The following is a 16,809-nucleotide window of genomic DNA, read 5'->3' as shown; positions in this document are numbered from 1 at the left end:
TACACCCCCAGTCTTTGTTACTTTTTATTTGGAAACAGGGTCTAAGCTGCCGAAAGCTTGCTAAATTGATGAAACTGGATTGAGCCCACAATCCTATCTCAGCCTCTCAAGTACTGGGATTACAGGCACCTCCACACCTGACTCTATTTCATTTTTTTAAAAATAAATCTTTTAAGTCCCCTGTTCTATCTGTGAGAGACAGAGGGTCACTGAAGACAGATTTTCTGCCTACATGAAAGAGGGAGCCAGACTGCATCAGAGGTCCTTCTATTTATGTGAGTCCAGTGCTTGGACTGCTGGACCAGCCGCAGTTCCTCTGGCTCCCGCCTGCAGGCCACTTGGGACTGCAGTGCTTGGGGCTGTAAGATGAGTTGACAATCTGGAAGAGGCGGCAGCAGCTTTGTTCCCAGGGACACAGGTGAGACTTTGGCCATCACCAACACCCTCCCTCCAGCCTTCCTTCCATGCCAAGCCTGGCTCCAGGAGAGCTGAGGCGGGAGCCATAAAATAGCTTTGATGTGATAGTCGCTACCTTTACAGAGGCCCACTTGGCTGGCACCCTTTCCGTGGGGGAGAGAGAATTGCATCAGTGTTGGTTAATGGCCCAAATTAAGTATCAAAACCCCTCATAAACCTTCCATTTTGGACATGCTACAATACTGTAAATATAATATCCAAAGGAAAATAAAACCTCTTCTCTTTGGGGCCAGGAAGGCCCTTTGGTCCCTCCAGTTCATACCTTGAGTCACGGTTTCTCTACTAAAGCTCAGGACAGGCAGAAACAAGTCCCCTCCTTCTCTGGGGCGCTCAGGGCCACCGTTTTCTTACCTCAGCACTTCGATGCTGCCTGGGAAGAAGGTGGGGATCCTTCTCTCAGTGTCGCAGAAAGACAGTGTCAACATGGATGCTGAGGGCCTCGTCCTCCGTTCGACCTGGAATCGGGAGGAAGCCTGGGGCGGCGCCTCCTTGCTGGTCTTGTTTAGCTAAATGCTTTCCAGTAGGATCTGTCCAGGGTCTCAGCCACATGGGGAAACGCTAAAAGTCCCCTACGGGACATGAGTATTGTGGGGTCTGGAACCCCCCGATTTCTTTTCTCAACTTATCAAAAAAATTGCTCAGAAACTAAAGTTATTTATTTACTTATTTCATTTTATTTGTGGTGTTGGAGATTGAACGCAGAGGCATTCTACCTCTAAGCTACATCCCCATCCCGATTTTTTTTCTTATTTGGAAACAGAATCTCACTAAGTTGCTGAGAGCCTCACTGCATTGCTGAGGCTGTCCTTGAACCTGAGATCCTCCAGTTTCAGCCCCCCCCCCAAATACTAGAATTACAAGCGGGTGCCATAATGCCTGATTTATTTATTTACTTTGGTACTGGGGATTGAACCCGGGGGTATTCTACTTCCCAGCTACACCCCCAAACCTGTTTTTAATTAATTAATTAATTTTTTTGTGGTGCTGGGGATTGAACTCAGTGGTGTTCAGCCTCTGAGCTACACTCTCAACCCTATTTTATTTTTTATTCTGAAACAGTCTCCCTAGGTTGATGAGTCTCACTACTTGCTGAGGCTGTTCTCGAACCTGTGATCTTCCTGTCTCAGCTGCTTCCCAAGGACTGGGATTACAGGCCTACACACACTGCCGAGACTCTATTTCTTTCTTCCTTTTTTTCTTTTTCTTCTGTTTCTCCTCTTCCTCTTCCTCCTCCTTTTTTTTTTTTTTTTTTTTTTTCCTGTACTGGGGATTGAACCCAGGGGCCTTCTACCTTTGAACAGAACCCCCAGCCCTACTTTATTTTTCAGTTTGAAACAGGGTCTAGTCTTGAACCTGAAATCCTCCTATCTCAGTCTCCTAAATACTAGGATTACAGGCATGCACCACCATACCCATCTTAGACCCTGTTTCTAAATAAGAAATAAAATCGAGCTAGGCATGGTGGCAAGCTTGTAATACTAGTACTGAGCAATTTAGCAAAACTCTCAGCCATCTAGCGAGGCCTTGTTTCAAAATAAAAAAAACAAGGGTCTGGGGCTGTGGTTCAGAGGTAGAAAGCACCTGGGTTTAATTCCCAGGGCATTTATACCACAAAATGAATAAACAAAATGGAAATAGAAGCTGACCATGGTGGCTCACACTTATGATCCCAGTACTTGGGAGGTTGAAACAGGAGGATCATGGCTCACAGACCCTCAGCTACTTAGTGAGACCTTCTGCAACTTAGTGAGACCTTGTTTCAAAATAAAGAATAAAAAATATAAACCAGGTATGGTGGCACACGCTTGTCATCCCAGCATTTGGGAGGCTGAGACAGGAGGATTGTGGTTTGCAGGCAGCCTCAGCTACTACTTAGTGAGGCCCTTTGTAACTCAGTGAGACCCGGTTTCAAAATAAAGAATAAAAAATAGGGCTGGAGAGCCGGGCGTGGTGGTGCACGCTTGTAATCCCCGCGCTTGGGAGGCAGAGACAGGAGGATCGCGCAGGTTGGAAGCCAGCCGTGCGCTGGCTTAGGAGACCCTGTTTCCAAATAAAAAAATGTAAAAATAGGTCTGGGAGTGTAGCCCGGAGGTAGAAGGGCTTCCAGGAACCCCAGTACCACCAAAAAAAAAAAAAAAAAAAAAAAAGGTTAAAAGAAAGGTTAAAAAAATAGAAAAATAGGGCTGGAGGTGTGTAGCTTGGAGGAAGAATATTCCTGGGTTCCATCCCCAGTAAAACACACACACACACACACACACACACACACACACACACACACACACAATGGCAGGGGTTGTAGCTAGGAGGTCGAATGCCCCTGGGTCCCATTCCCAGATACACACACACACACACACACACACACACACACACACACTGGGACTTTACAGCTCAGGAGTTCCCACAGTGCTCAGCAGACTCGAATGACTCACAGGGCCGTGGCAGGCCATCTTCACCGAGAGTGACCAGGATGTTCAGAGGGAGTTGGAGGCCCAACCCACCCAGCAAGTGGTAGTCTGTCTGTCTGTCTCTCTCTCTCCCATATTGGGGATTAGACCTAGGGACATTTTCTGCCTTTGAGCTACACCCCAGCCCTATTTTATGTTTTATTTTTGAAATGGTCTCCTAAAGTTGCCAAGGACCTTGCTAAGTTTCTAAGACAGCCCTCAAACCCGTAATCCTCCTGTGTCAGCCTCCCAAATATCGGGATTACAGGCGTGTGCCACCATGTAAGGCTAATTTTTTGTTTTGAAACAGGGTCTTACTAGGTTGCTGAGAGCCTCACTTTTTGCTGAGGCTACCTTCAAACCTGTAATCCTGTGTCTGCTTTTCAAGTGCTGGGATTACAGGTGTGCACCACCATGCCCGGCTTAGTAGTTCTTTTATTTATTTATTTATTTTGTGGTACTGGGGATGGAAACCAGGGGCATTCTACTCCGAGCTACACCTTGAGCCCTATTTTTTTTTTTTAATTCTTTATTTTGAAACCGGGTCTCACTGAGTTGCAGAGGGCCTCACTAAGTAGCTGAGGCTGTCTGTGAACTGCGATCCTCCTGTCTCAGCCTCCCATGAGCTAGTAGTTCTTTTCCTGACAACCACCTGTGAACTTCTGGATCCCAAAAGAAACTGAACAGGACTCTGGGGCACCTGGTGACCTTATGACTCAGGCCTCCTCCTGAAGCAGGGATTACCTGATCCATGTAGCCAGCCCAGCAAGGGACACAGCCCAGGAACTCCTTGTCCTCAGGAGAGCTAGCCTGAGCCTGAGAATCCTCGCAGAGCAGAGGGAAGCCACACCCCCAGGCCTGTACCCCGGCTTCCCATCAGCCTCTCTCAGGAGAAACCATGTATGAAAGGTGCCGAGAGGAGGAAGCATTCAAGTCTGGATTACAGGACCTGGCTTAGCTCCAGCGGCTTCCTCCCGCCAGATGACCTACGATTATGAGAACAAGACTGCCCGAGATTGAATTCTGGTTCCACCAGTTATTGGATATATGTGTGTGTTTTTTTTTTTTTTTTTTTTTTTGCGGTACTGGGGATGGAACCCAGGGGGCATTCTATCTCTAAGCTACACTCCCAGCCCTATTCTTTTCTTTTCCTTTCCTTTCCTTTTTCTTTCTTTCTTTCTTTCTTTCTTTTCTTTCTTTCTTTCTGTCTCTCTCTGTCTCTCTCTGTCTCTCTCTGCCTCTGTCTCTCTCTCTCTCTCTCTCTCTCTCTCTCTCTCTCTCTCTCTCTCTCTCTCTTTGTGGTACTGGGGTTGGAACCCAGAGGTTTTTCTACCTCCGGCCTATACTTCCAGTCCTATTATATTTTATTTATTTATTTATTTATTTGTGGGTCTGGGGATGAAACCCAGGTGCATTGTACCTCTGAGCTATACTCCCAGCCCTATTCTTTCTTTCTCTCTCTTTCTTTCTTTCTTTCTTTCTTTCTTTCTTTCTTTCTTTCTTCCTTTCCTTCTTTCTTTCTTTCTTTTTTTCTTTGGTACTGGGGTTGGAACCCAGAGGTTTTTCTACCTCCATCCTATACTTCCAGCCCTATTTTATTTATTTATTTATTTATTTATTTATTTATTTATTTATTTATTTATTTATTTATGGGTCTGGAGATGAAACCCAGGTGCATTGTACCTCCGAGCTACACTCCCAGCCCTATTTTTTAGTCTATTTATTTATTTATTTATTTATTTATTTGTTGTGGGTCTGGGGATGGAACCCACAATAAATAAATCCCCTGAGCTACATCCCCTGCCCTATTTTTTATTCTTTATTTTGAAACGGGTCTCACTGAGTTGCGAAAGGCCTCACTAAGTAGCTGAGGCTGTCTGTGAACCGCGATCCTCCTGTCTTAGCCTCCCGAGTCCTGGGATTATAAGCGTGCGTCACCATGCCCAGCAGTAAGACTCTGTTTCAAAATAAAAATAAAAATAAAAAGGGTTGGGGGTGCAGCTCAGAGGTAAAATGCCCTAGGTTCAATTCCCAGTATTAAAAAAAAAAAAAAAAAGAGTGGCCAGGTGTATTGGTGCATGTTTGTAACCCCAGTACTTGGGAGGCTGAGACAGGAGGATTGCAAATTCGTGGCTAGTCTCAGCTACTTAGTGAGGCCCTGTTTCAAAATAAAAAATAAAAACAGTGGTAGAGTGCCCTTGGTTCAATTCCCAGTACCAACAAAAAAGGTTATGGTGGTAAATTTATTGTTACATGTCTTAACCACAAAAAGTCATAAAATATGAAAGCAGAAGCTTCTATTTTTATTGGTGAAACATAATTATACATAACAGATTAAAAATAAAAGTTTTTTGTGGTACTGGGGATAGAACTCAGGGGCATTCTCCCTCTAAGCTATACCCCTAGCCCTATTTTTTATTTTGAATCAGGGTCTCACTTAAATTGCTGAGGGTAGGCGAGGCTGGCTGCTAATCTGTGATCCTTCCGTTTCAGCCTCCCAAGTGCTGGGATTACAAGCATGTACCACCATGCCCAGATGAAATAGAAGTTTTAAGCCAGGCGTGGTGGCGCACGCTTGTAATTCCCACGCTTGGGAGGCAGAGACAGGAGGATCGCGCAGGTTCGAAGCCAGCCGTGCGCGCTGGCTTAGGAGACCCTGTTTCCAAATAAAAATGTAAAAATAGGTCTGAGAGTGTAGCCTGGAGGTAGAAGGACTTCCAGGAACCCCAGTACCACCAAAAAAAAAAAAAAAAAAAAAAAAAGAAGAAGTTTTTAAAGGTGGATTTTATAATTAAGATATTCACTTTCAAATCTAGAAAATGAGTGGTATTTTTGCATTCAGTTGCTGGTAATTGGCTTGGTGTGGTGGCACAGGCTTTTGATCCTAGTACTTGGGAGGCTGAGACAGTAGGATAGCAGGTTTGAGGACAGCCTCGGCAACTTTGGGAGGCCCTGTTTCAAAATAAAAAATAAATCTGGGTGTGGTGGCGCAAGTTTGTAATTCCCACGCTTGGGAGGCGGAGACAGGAGGACTGCGCTGGTTCGGAGCCAGCCTCGCTGGCTTAAGAGACCCTATCTCAAAGAAGAAGAAGAAGAAGAAGAAGAAAAAAATATATATATATGTATATGTATATATATTAGGTCTGGGAGTATAGCCCAGAGGTAGAAGGGCTTCCAGGAACCCCAGTACCACCAAAAATAATAATAATAAAAATAAAATAAAATATAATCAGGCTGGGGTGTACACGCTCAGGGTAGAATGCCCAGGGGGGCAGAATGCCTTAGGGGTTCAATCCCTAGTACCACCCCCCACACAAAGTACAGGTGAGTAATAAATGCCTCTTTTTGTGCATGTGTGTGGTACTAGGGATGGAACACAGCAGAATTCTACCTCTCAGCTACACCTCCAGTCCTATTTTTAATTAATTAATTAATTAGTGGTACTAGGACATAACCCAGGGACATTCTACCACCAAGCTACATCCCCAGCCCTTTTTTTTTTTTCTTTCAGTACTGGGGATGGAACCCAGGGGCGTTCTACCTCCAAGATACACCCCAGCCCTATATATATTTTTTTATTCTTTATTTTGAAACAGGGTCTCACTGAGTTGCAAAAGGCCTAAGTAGCTGAGGCTGTCCATGAACCACGATCCTCTGGTCTCAGCCTCCCGAATGCTGGGATTATAAGCGTGTGCCACCACGCCTGGCTCTGGCTCTGGCTCTCTGATTTTATTTTATTTTATTTTATTTGCGGTACTGGGAATGGAACCCAGGGGCATTTGACCTCCGAGTTACAACCTCTGCCCTATTTTTTATTCTTTATTTTCAAACAGGGTCTCACTAAGTTTCAGAGGGCCTCACTGAGTAGCTGAAGCTGTCCACAAACCGCGATCCTCAGGTCTCAGACTCCCGAATGCACCACCATGCCGGGATCTATTTTTAAAAATTTGAAACAGGGTCTCACTAAGTTGCAGAGGCCTCACTGTAAATTACTGAGGCCAGCTGTGATCCTTCTTGCTCAGCCTCCCACATACTGAAATTACAGTTGTGAGCCGGGCGTGGTGGCGCACGCTTGTAATCCCCGCGCATGGGAGGCTGAGAGAGGAGGATCGCACAGGTTCAAAGCCAGCCTCAGCTACTTAGTGAGGCTCTCAGCAACGTAGACCCTGTTTCCAAATAAAATATAAAATAGGTCTGGGAGTATAGCCCAGAGGTAGAAAGCCCTCTGCGTTCCACCCCCAGTACCACCAAAAAAAAAATGAATAAATAAAAAATACCGTTGTGTACCACCTGGTACCTGGCTACTCCCAGCATTTATTTATTTATTTATTTATTTATTTATTTATTTATTTATTTTGCTGTACTGGGGTTGGAACCCAGGGGCATTCTACCTCCAAACTATAACCCCCAGCCCTCTTTTTTTTTTTTTTTTTTTGGTGGTACTGGGGGTGGAACCCAGGGTCTCTCTACCTCTGGGCTATATTCCCAGACCTATTTTTTGATATTTTATTTGGAGACAGGGTCTCACTAATTTGCTGAGAGCCTCACTGAGTAGCTGAGGCTGGCTTTGAACCTGTGCGATCCTCCTGTCTCAGCCTCCCAAGTGCGGGGATTATAAGCATGCACCACCATGCCTGGCTTTTATTCTTTATTTTGAAACAGGGTCTCACTAAGTTACTAAGGGACCTTGAGACTGGCTTCAATTTTTTTTAATTTTTAATTTTGGCAATGATGCTGGAGATTGAACCCAGGGACATTCTACCTCTGAGATACACCCCAGCCTATTTTATTCTTTATTTTGAAATAGAGTCTCACTACATTGCAGAGGGCCTCACTAAGTAGCTGAGACTGGCTTTGAACCTGCCATCCTCCTGTCTCAGCCTCCCAAGCGCGGGGATTACGAGCGTGCGCCACCACACCCGGTTTATGTTTTTATTTTGAAACAGGGTCTCGCTGTGTTGCAGAGGGCCTCGTGGGGTTGCTGAAGCTGGCAGCAAACCTGGGATCCTTCTATCTCAGGCTCTTAAGTAGTGGGGTTACAGGTGTGCACCACCATGCTGAGCTGGGCTCAAACTCTGATCCTCTTGTCTCCATTCTTCAAGCACTGGGATTACAGGCGTGCATCATCAAAACCATGCTCTGCTGGTTTTGAGGTTTGGTGCTCCAACAGATCTACGTGATTTCCATAAAGAAGATTCATCAGTAGTTCCACAGGACTGGAACCTGAAACCACTGCCTGGCTATTTTGGCTTCTTTAAGCCACTGTGTGAACAGGCAGAAAATGGGGAAGAGGGTGGGGATGGATATTGACCAGTAGAGTGATCAGGACATCCTAATGGTTCTAGGACACAGTGTTGCTGTTACACAACAGAGCCAGGAAAGGGGACAGGTGCAGGCCAGGACGCCTGCCACCTTGCCAGCGGTTAATGTTTACAGAAAGCTGGGTGTGGTGGTATGCTAGTAATCCCAGTACTTGGGAGTTAAGACAGGAGGAGTGCAGGTTCGAGGCCAGCCTCAGCAGTTCAGCAAGGCCCTCAGCAACTTAGGGAGACCCTGATTTAAAATAAAAAATAAAATAGGAGCCGAGCGTGGTGGCGCACGCTTGTAATCCCAGAGCTTGGGAGGCACAGACAGGAGGATCGCACAGGTTCGAAGCCAGCCTCAGCTACTTAGCGAGGCTCTCAGCAACTTAGTGAGACCCTGTTTCCAAATAAAATATAAAATAAATACTTCTAGGAGTGTAGCCCAGAGGTAGAAAAGCCCCTGGGTTCCATCCCCAGCACCACAATAAATAAATAAATAAATAAATAAATAAATAAATAGGGCTGGGAAGGTAGCTCAGCGGCAGAATCCCTAGTACATCCCCCAAATAAATATAAAGTCAACCGAAAAGGGCAGCAGCAGGTACAAGGTGACTGAGGGCTCTGAGCCTGAGTGGAGATTCAGGTTTCTCCATGCGTGCTTTGGTCCTCTGGGCCCTGGCTGCAGGGCACGGTGGTGAGGCTGAGCTCTGCGGCCTGCGAGGCGGCTCCCCAGGCACTAACGCACCGCCGCGCCCCTCTTTCATCTGAATTCCCACATCTCCGATGGGGGAGGAAATAATTCATATCTCAACTGGTAATTGTGAAAATTAAGCGATACTCATAAAGCACTTAGAATGGGATCTGGCGTGTAATAAACACTCTCTAAATGATAGCTACTAATAAGGCAGGAGAAGGGGAGGGAACGGAGGAGAGTCATAAATATCAGCCAGGGCCTCGGGATCAGGGTGAGAGTGAGACCAGAGCACACACGCCGGTGTGGGAATGTTTACACCAGATTCATTTGCTGAGGCTGGCCTCGAACCTGCGATCCTCCTGCCTCAGCCTCCCAAGTACTGGGACTACAGGGGTGGACCGCCATACCTGGTTTATGTCAGTTATTTGGCTTTCCCCCCCGCAGTACTGGGGATGGAACTCAGGGACATTCTACCTCTGAGCTATGCCCCCAGCCCTAGTATTTATTTATTTATTTTTTATTTTTTTGGTGGTACTGGAGTTCCTGGAAGCCCTTCTACCTCTGGGCTACACTCCCAGACCTATTTTTACATTTTTATTTGGAAACAGGGTCTCCTAAGCCAGCGCGCGCGGCTGGCTTCGAACCTGCGCGATCCTCCTGTCTCCGCCTCCCAAGCATGGGGATTATAAGCGTGCGCCACCACGCCCGGCTTTATTTACTTATTTTTTGCGGGTCTGGGGATGGAATCCAGGGGCATTTGACCTCCGAGCTATACCTCCTGCCCTATTTTTTCTTTATTTTGAAACCGGGTCTCACTGAGTTGCAGAAGGCCTCACTAAGTAGCTGAGGCTGTCCACGAACCACAATCCTCCAGGTCTCAGCCTCCCAAATGCTGGGATTACAAGCGTGCGCCACCATGCCCGGCTTATTCTTTTATTTTTAAATTTTATTTATTTATTTATTTTCGCGGTACTGGGGGTGGAACCCAGGGGCATTCTACCTCTGAGCTACACCCCCAGCCCAAGTTTTTATTCTTTATTTTGAAACAGGGTCTCACTTAGTTAAAAAGTGCCTCATTAATTAGCAGAAACTGTCTGCAAACTGCGATCCTCAGGTCTCAGCCTCCCAAATGCTGGGATTACAAGTGTACACCACCACACCTGCCTCTCTGTTTTCTTTTTCTTTCTTTTCTTTTCTTTTCTTTTTTTTTTTTTTTTTTTTTTTTTTTGGTGGTACTGGGGTTCCTGGAAGCCCTTCTACCTCCGGGCTACACTCCCAGACCTATTTTTACATTTTTATTTGGAAACAGGGTCTCCTAAGCCAGCGCGCGCGGCTGGCTTCGAACCTGTGCGATCCTCCTGTCTCTGCCTCCCAAGCGCGGGGATTACAAGCGTGCGCCACCACGCTTGGCTTTTATTTTTCATTTTTAATATTTTTGGTGGTGTTGGAGGTAGAACCCATGGGCTTTTCTACCTCCAGGCTATCCTCCCAGACTTTTTTTCTTTTTTTCAGGTCTGGGAATGGAACCCAGTGCCCAGTGACAATTGACCTCAGAGCTACACCCCAGGCCCTATTTTTTATTCTTTATTTTGAAACAGGGTCTCACTATTCTTTATTTTGAAACAGGGTCTCACTAAGTTGCAGAGGGCCTCACTAAGTAGCTGAGGCTGTCTGTGAACCATGATCCTCAGGTCTCAGCCTCCCGAATGCTGGGATTACAAACATGCGTTACTGCGCCCGGCTCAGACCTATGTTTTTTAAACTTTATTTGGATTCAGGGTCTCACTAAGTTGCTGAGCACCTCACTATGTAGCTGAGGCTGGCTTCAAACCTGTGTGATCCTCCTGTCTCAGCCTCCCAAGCGCTGGGATTAAACCTGTGCCACCATGCCCGGCCAAGACTGTGTGTGTGTTTTTTTGTTTTTTGTTTTGGTAGTACCGGGGTTCCTGAAAACCCTTTTACCTCCGGGCTACACTCCCAGACCTATTTTTTATATTTTTATTTGGAAACAGGGTCACTTAAGCAAGTGAGGCTGGCGTCGAACCTACCTGATCCTCCTGTCTCTGCCTCCCAATCGCGGGGATTACAAGCGTGCGCCACCACACCTGGCACCAAGACTGTGTTTTAAACTAAAAAAATACAAAGGTTGGGGGTGTAGCTAAAAGGTAGAATACCCCTAGGTTCAATTCTCAGTTACCCCTCACACACATACACATAAATAAAAGAATAATTGTCAATACCAAGGCAAAAATAAAAGTCTTCAAAAATAAAAGTCTTCAAAGACACTTTTAAGCCGGGCATGGTGGCTCACACTTGTAATCCCAGCATTTGGGAGGCTGAGACCGGAGGGTCGCGGTTCGCAGCCATCCTCAGCTACTTAGTGAGGCCCTCTGCAACTCAGTGAGACCCGGTTTCAAAATATAAAAAATAAAAAATAGGGCAGGGGGTGTAGCTCGGAGGTCGAATGCCCCTGGGTTCCATCTCCAGACCCGCAAAAAAAAAAAAAAAAAAAAAGACACTTTTAGAGCAAGGCGTGGTGACACATGCTTGTAATCCCAATACTTGAGAGGCTGAGGCAGGAGGATCACAGGTTCGCAGCCAGATGTTAGGTTCTGGACCCTCCCCATATTGGACAGGGGCGGGGCTGACCCGCCTATCCTGCGAGACCCAGGATGTTCCCACGGAAAGCCACTCCCCTTTGATAAAAAGGGGAACACGGTGATCTCGAGACACAGAAGCCTGTGGGACGGAGAGATTTCTGCACTCGTGGAAGGCTCTCTTCCACACACCCCCCCTCACCCCCACCCCGCACCCGCGACGTGGGGGTGGGGGAGGGAGCTGCCTGGGACTAATGGGCTGATCTAATAAAGACTTATGCCGCCTGCATGGCCGATCTCGCGTGTCTGTGGAACTCTTGCAAACCATACACCAGCATCAGCTACTTAATGACGCCCCCATCTTTGCAACTCAGTGAGACCCTGTTTCAAAATAATGAATAAAAAATAGGGCTAGAGATGTAGCTCAGAGTTAGAATTCCCCTGGGTTCCATCCTCAGTACTGGAAAAAAAAAAAAAAAAAAAAGTAGAAGAAATAGAAAGAAAAAATAGGGATGGGGGTATAGCTTGGAGGTAGAATGCTCCTGGGTTCCATTCCCAGTGCCACACACACACACACACACACACACACACACACACACACACACGTCACCTTTAATGTAATTTAGTGAGATCCTGTTTCAAAATAAATAATAAGCTGGGCGTGGTGACCCACGCTTGTAATCCCAGCATTCTGGAGGCTGAGACCAGAGAATCATGGTTTGTAGACAGCCTCAGCTACTTAGTGAGGCCCTCTGCAACTCAGTGAGACCTTGTTTCAAAAATAAAGAATAAAAAATAGGGCTGGGGGTATAGCTCGGAGGTAGAATGACCCTGGGTTTCATCCTCAGTACTGCAAAAAAAAAAAAAAAAAAAAAAAGGGTTTTGCTAAATTGCTGAGGCTTGCCTCAAAACTGTGATCCTATCTCAGTTTACCAAGTACTGGGATTATAGGCTTGCATCATCATACCCATCTGGGTAAGGGATTTTTTTTTTTTTTTATACTAGAGATTGAACTTAGGGACATTCTACCTTTGAGCTACATCCCAGCTCATTTTTTATTTTTTGTTTTGGAACAGGGTCTTGCTAAGTTGCTGAGAATCTTGTTACTTGCTGAGGATGGCCTCGAACCTGTGATCATTCTACCTCAGATTCTCAAATCCTGAGATTACAGGCATATGCCACCAGGCCTGACTTCTATTTTATGATTTATTTATTTATTTATTTATTATTTTCTTATTTTTGTGGTACTGAGGATGGAACCCAGGGGCTTTCTACCTCAGGGCTTCACTCCCAGACCTATTTTATATTTTATTTGGAAACAGGGTCTCACTAAGTTGCTGAGAGCCTCACTAAGTAGCTGAGGCTGGCTTCGAACCTGCGCGATCCTCCTGTCTCAGCCTCCCAAGGACTGGGATTATAACCCTGCTTTATGTTTTATTTTGAAACAGCAGCTCACTAAATTGCTGGGGATGGCCTCGAACCTGCAATCCTCTGGTCTCCGTCCCTAAAGTAGCGGGATTACAGGACTGTACCACCGCGCCCGGCTTTATGTGGATTTTTTTTCACAATGCCTCAAAAGAGACTTGAGAGTTGCGGGCTCCTCGCTAGGGTCAGGTCTTGAAGTCTCCCGCCGCACAGCCACCCCTCACATCCTCCCCTCCTCGATCGGAGCACCGAGAGTACTCAGACTTAGTCCCAAACCCACTGGGAACTGTGGCGAAGCGACTCTGGCCAATCCCGATAGGCCGTAGGAGTCTCCACCCCCCACGACGCCGGGACCTTCTTCACTGACCTCATCAACATGGCCACCGGAAGTGGCCTGCCGGAAGATAGAAAGCGCGACACCGCAGATCACTTCCGCTTCCGCCGGCGCATGCGCCTTCATTCCTTCTGGGCTGCGGTGACTAAGATGGATCCGCTGTTGGAGCCGCGCTCCGGCCACTGGGCCGGGGGTCCGTTCCCGGGGCAGTTTTACCGCGTCCCGTCCACGCCCGGGCTCTCGGTGGACGCGGCGTCGGCGCTCCACGGGGCTCCGATCACGCGGACGCAGTAAGTTGGCGCCGGGGCGGGCGGGCGGGCGATGCGGGCGGGCCCCGCGATGGCGGCGGCGGGAGGGCCCCGCACGAGCTGCCCGTGCCCCCGTTCCCCCAGGAACCCCATGGTGACCGGGACCTCGGTCCTCGGCGTCAAGTTCGAGGGCGGCGTGGTGATCGCCGCCGACATGCTGGGTTCCTACGGCTCCCTGGCGCGGTTCCGCAACATCTCGCGCATCATGCGGGTCAACGACAGCACCATGCTCGGCGCCTCGGGCGACTACGCCGACTTCCAGTACCTGAAGCAGGTCCTCGGCCAGATGGTGTAAGTGGGGACCGACCCCGGTGTCCTTTCCCGGGATGGCGCGGCGGGAGTGCAGAGTGGCCGGTGGGTTGTTATCATTTCTTAAGAGGGCGGGTGGAGGGTCCGACTTCCGTTCTTTACCTTTTCTCGCCGCCGATTTCTTTCCAGGATTGATGAGGAACTGTTGGGGGATGGACACAGCTATAGTCCCCGAGCCATTCACTCCTGGCTGACCAGGGCCATGTACAGCCGCCGCTCCAAGATGAACCCTTTGTGGAATACCATGGTCATCGGAGGCTACGCCGACGGAGAGAGGTGCAGTGCCTGTGACGCCTCGAGCCCAGCATAGCACCTGTGCAGCGTCTTTTCTGTGCCTACTTCCCCAGTGAACCTCTTTTTATTGATTTATTAATTTTGGTGGTAACGGGGGTGGAACCCACGGGCTGTTCTACCTCTGGGCTCTACTCCCAGACCTATTTGATACTTTATTTGGAAACAGGGTCTCACTAAGTTGCTGAGAGCCTCACTCAGTAGCTGAGACTGGCTTCCAACCTGCGTGATCCTCCTGTCTCCATCTCCCAAGCGCGGGGATTACAAGCGTGCGCCACCACACCTGGCCAGGGTCCCAGGTTTGAGGACAGCCTCAGCAAATAGACTGTCATCAACCTAGTATGACTCTATTTCTTTTTTTCTTTTCTTTTTGTGGTCTTGAGGATAGAACCCAGGGGCTTTTCTGCCTTTGGGCTATACCCCCAGACCTATTTTATACCTTATTTGGAAACAGGGTCTCACTAAGTTGCTGAGAGCCTCACTAAGTAGCTGAGGCTGGCTTCCAACCTGTGTGATCCTCCTGTCTCAGCCTCCCAAGCGCTGGGATTACAAGCGTGCGCCACCTCGCCAGGCCCTGAACCTCTTTTTTAACCAGACCCCATGGTCCCATTCTTCAGCCCCGAAGCACAGGATTAAAGGAGTTCTTTGATCCCTTGTATCTTTAGCTTCCTGGGCTACGTGGACATGCTTGGTGTAGCCTATGAAGCCCCTTCGCTGGCCACCGGTTACGGTGCGTACTTGGCTCAGGTAAGCAGTGGGGCTGGAGGTGGGTGGGGGGAGCAGGGGACGCTCGCTTAGTGGTTGTCTGCCTGTTATTTTCTTCTGGCATGCTGGTGGGCCGCTTGTTTTCTCTGTGTCTGGAGGCTATAAGTATGGCACCTTGGGTCTAGTGACAAGGTGGCGGGCCTTGAGAGTCTTGGTAGACATATGAACAGAGTAGATGGATGCCTTAGAAATTCCCTCTTAGGTAGGGTCCTAGTAAAGTGGTGCACCCCTGCAATCCCGGCACTTGGGAGGCTGAGAGGACCACAGGCTCAAGGCCAGTGCGTGGTAACTTAGCAAGAACTTGTTTCAAAATAAAAACAGCTGGGGAGCCCTGCGTGGTGTGGTGATGCACGCTTGTAATCCCAGCATTTGGGAGGTTGAGACAGGAGGATCTGGGTTTGCGGCCAGCCTCAGCTACTTAGGCCCTTTGCAACTCAGTGAGACCCTGTTTCAAAATGAAGAATAAAAAATAGGGCTAGGAGTGTAGTTTGGAGGTAGAAAGTCCCTGGCTTCCATCCCCAGTACTGTAAAAAGTAAATAAAAAATAATTAAAAGCAGGTGTGGTGGCACATACTTTTAATCCCAGTACTTGGGAGGTCATCTGGAGGAGCACAGGTTTGCAGCCAGCCTCAGCTACTTGGTGAGGCCCTCTGCAACTTAGATCCTGTTTCAAAATAAAGGATAACCAAAAAAAAAAAAAATAGGGCTGGGGTGTGTCTCAGAGGTAGACTGACCCCAAGTTTCATCCCCAGTACCGCGCACACGTGCGTGCGCACACACACACACACACACACACACACACCCACCCACCACAACAACAAAAAACAGCGGGGGGTATAGCTCATTGGTGGAATGCTCCTGGGCTCGATCCCCAGTACCCCCTTAAAAAAAAAAAGAGGGTCTCAATAAAAACTTTCTTCGTTTGAGACAGTGGTTGGAAATCTCTTCACTTACTCGTTTCTCGTTTACACAGTGGATTGGGGACAAATCGCCTTTTCCTCTGCCCCTCATAGCGTCCGTGTTTTTTCCTCCAACCTCCCTAGCCTCTTCTTCGAGAAGTTCTGGAGAAGCAGCCAGTGCTGAGCCAGGCGGAGGCCCGAGAGCTGGTGGAGCGCTGCATGCGAGTGCTGTACTATCGAGACGCCCGCTCTTACAACCGGGTGAGCAGGGCGGCGGAGTAAACACCCTGGGAGCGCAGTGGCCGGGCTGTGGATACCGGCCTGGGGTCTCTGTGATGGTAGAACAGATTGTCGCACTTTTGTGACTCCTACTTTCGGAGTGGGGGTGGGACTTCCAGGGTGGGCTTTTTCATTGAAAACTGTTTTCTTTCAGTTTCAAATCGCCACTGTAACTGAAAAAGGTGTTGAAATAGAGGGACCACTGTCTGCAGAGACCAACTGGGACATTGCCCACATGATCAGGTGACTGAATCTAACATTGCACTTAGCCAGGGCGTGGTGGCGCACGCTTGTAATCCCAGCATTCAGGATGCTGAGACCGGAGGATCGTGGTTTGAGGACAGCAGTGAGGCCCTCTGCAATTCAGTGAGACCCTGTTTCAAAATGAAGAAAAAAAAATAGGGCAGGGTCTGTAGCTCCGAGGTCAAATGCCTCTGGGTTCCATCCCCAGACCCCCCCCGCCACACACACACACAAAAAAAAAACTCTGCTAGGGTTTTGGTTGGAGGGTAGAGCTGCTTTTGGGAATTGATGACTTTATGTTTCACAATTTTTTTTTTCTTATGCTTTTTTCCTTTAGTGGCTTTGAATGAAACACAGGTGCATTATGCAGAATTGAAGACCTACCCCTACCCTTCTTACTTTGGACTTGTCTTGTTCAAAGATAAACTTTTCTTTTGTAAA

At 47.9% G+C, this 16,809-nt stretch overlaps 1 protein-coding gene across 1 annotated transcript; it reads left to right on the top strand.

The window, feature by feature from the left end:
- Positions 1-13,424: 13,424 nt before the first annotated feature.
- On the top strand, positions 13,425-16,759 carry PSMB4 (proteasome 20S subunit beta 4; the record flags this gene model as incomplete). Its single annotated transcript, XM_080693005.1, has 7 exons — positions 13,425-13,564; positions 13,667-13,873; positions 14,021-14,167; positions 14,848-14,929; positions 15,991-16,107; positions 16,280-16,368; positions 16,706-16,759. 7 exons carry the CDS (start codon positions 13,425-13,427, stop codon positions 16,716-16,718), a joined length of 795 nt encoding a protein of 264 aa, XP_080549131.1. The 3' UTR covers positions 16,719-16,759.
- Between the last annotated feature and the right edge of the window lie 50 nt (positions 16,760-16,809).

Source organism: Muscardinus avellanarius (genome assembly GCF_963383645.1).
Source record: "Muscardinus avellanarius genome assembly, chromosome: 3".
Taxonomy (NCBI): Eukaryota; Metazoa; Chordata; class Mammalia; order Rodentia; family Gliridae; genus Muscardinus; species Muscardinus avellanarius.
Note: the sequence above shows the minus strand (reverse complement) of the source record. Positions and strands in the feature narration are given on the sequence as shown.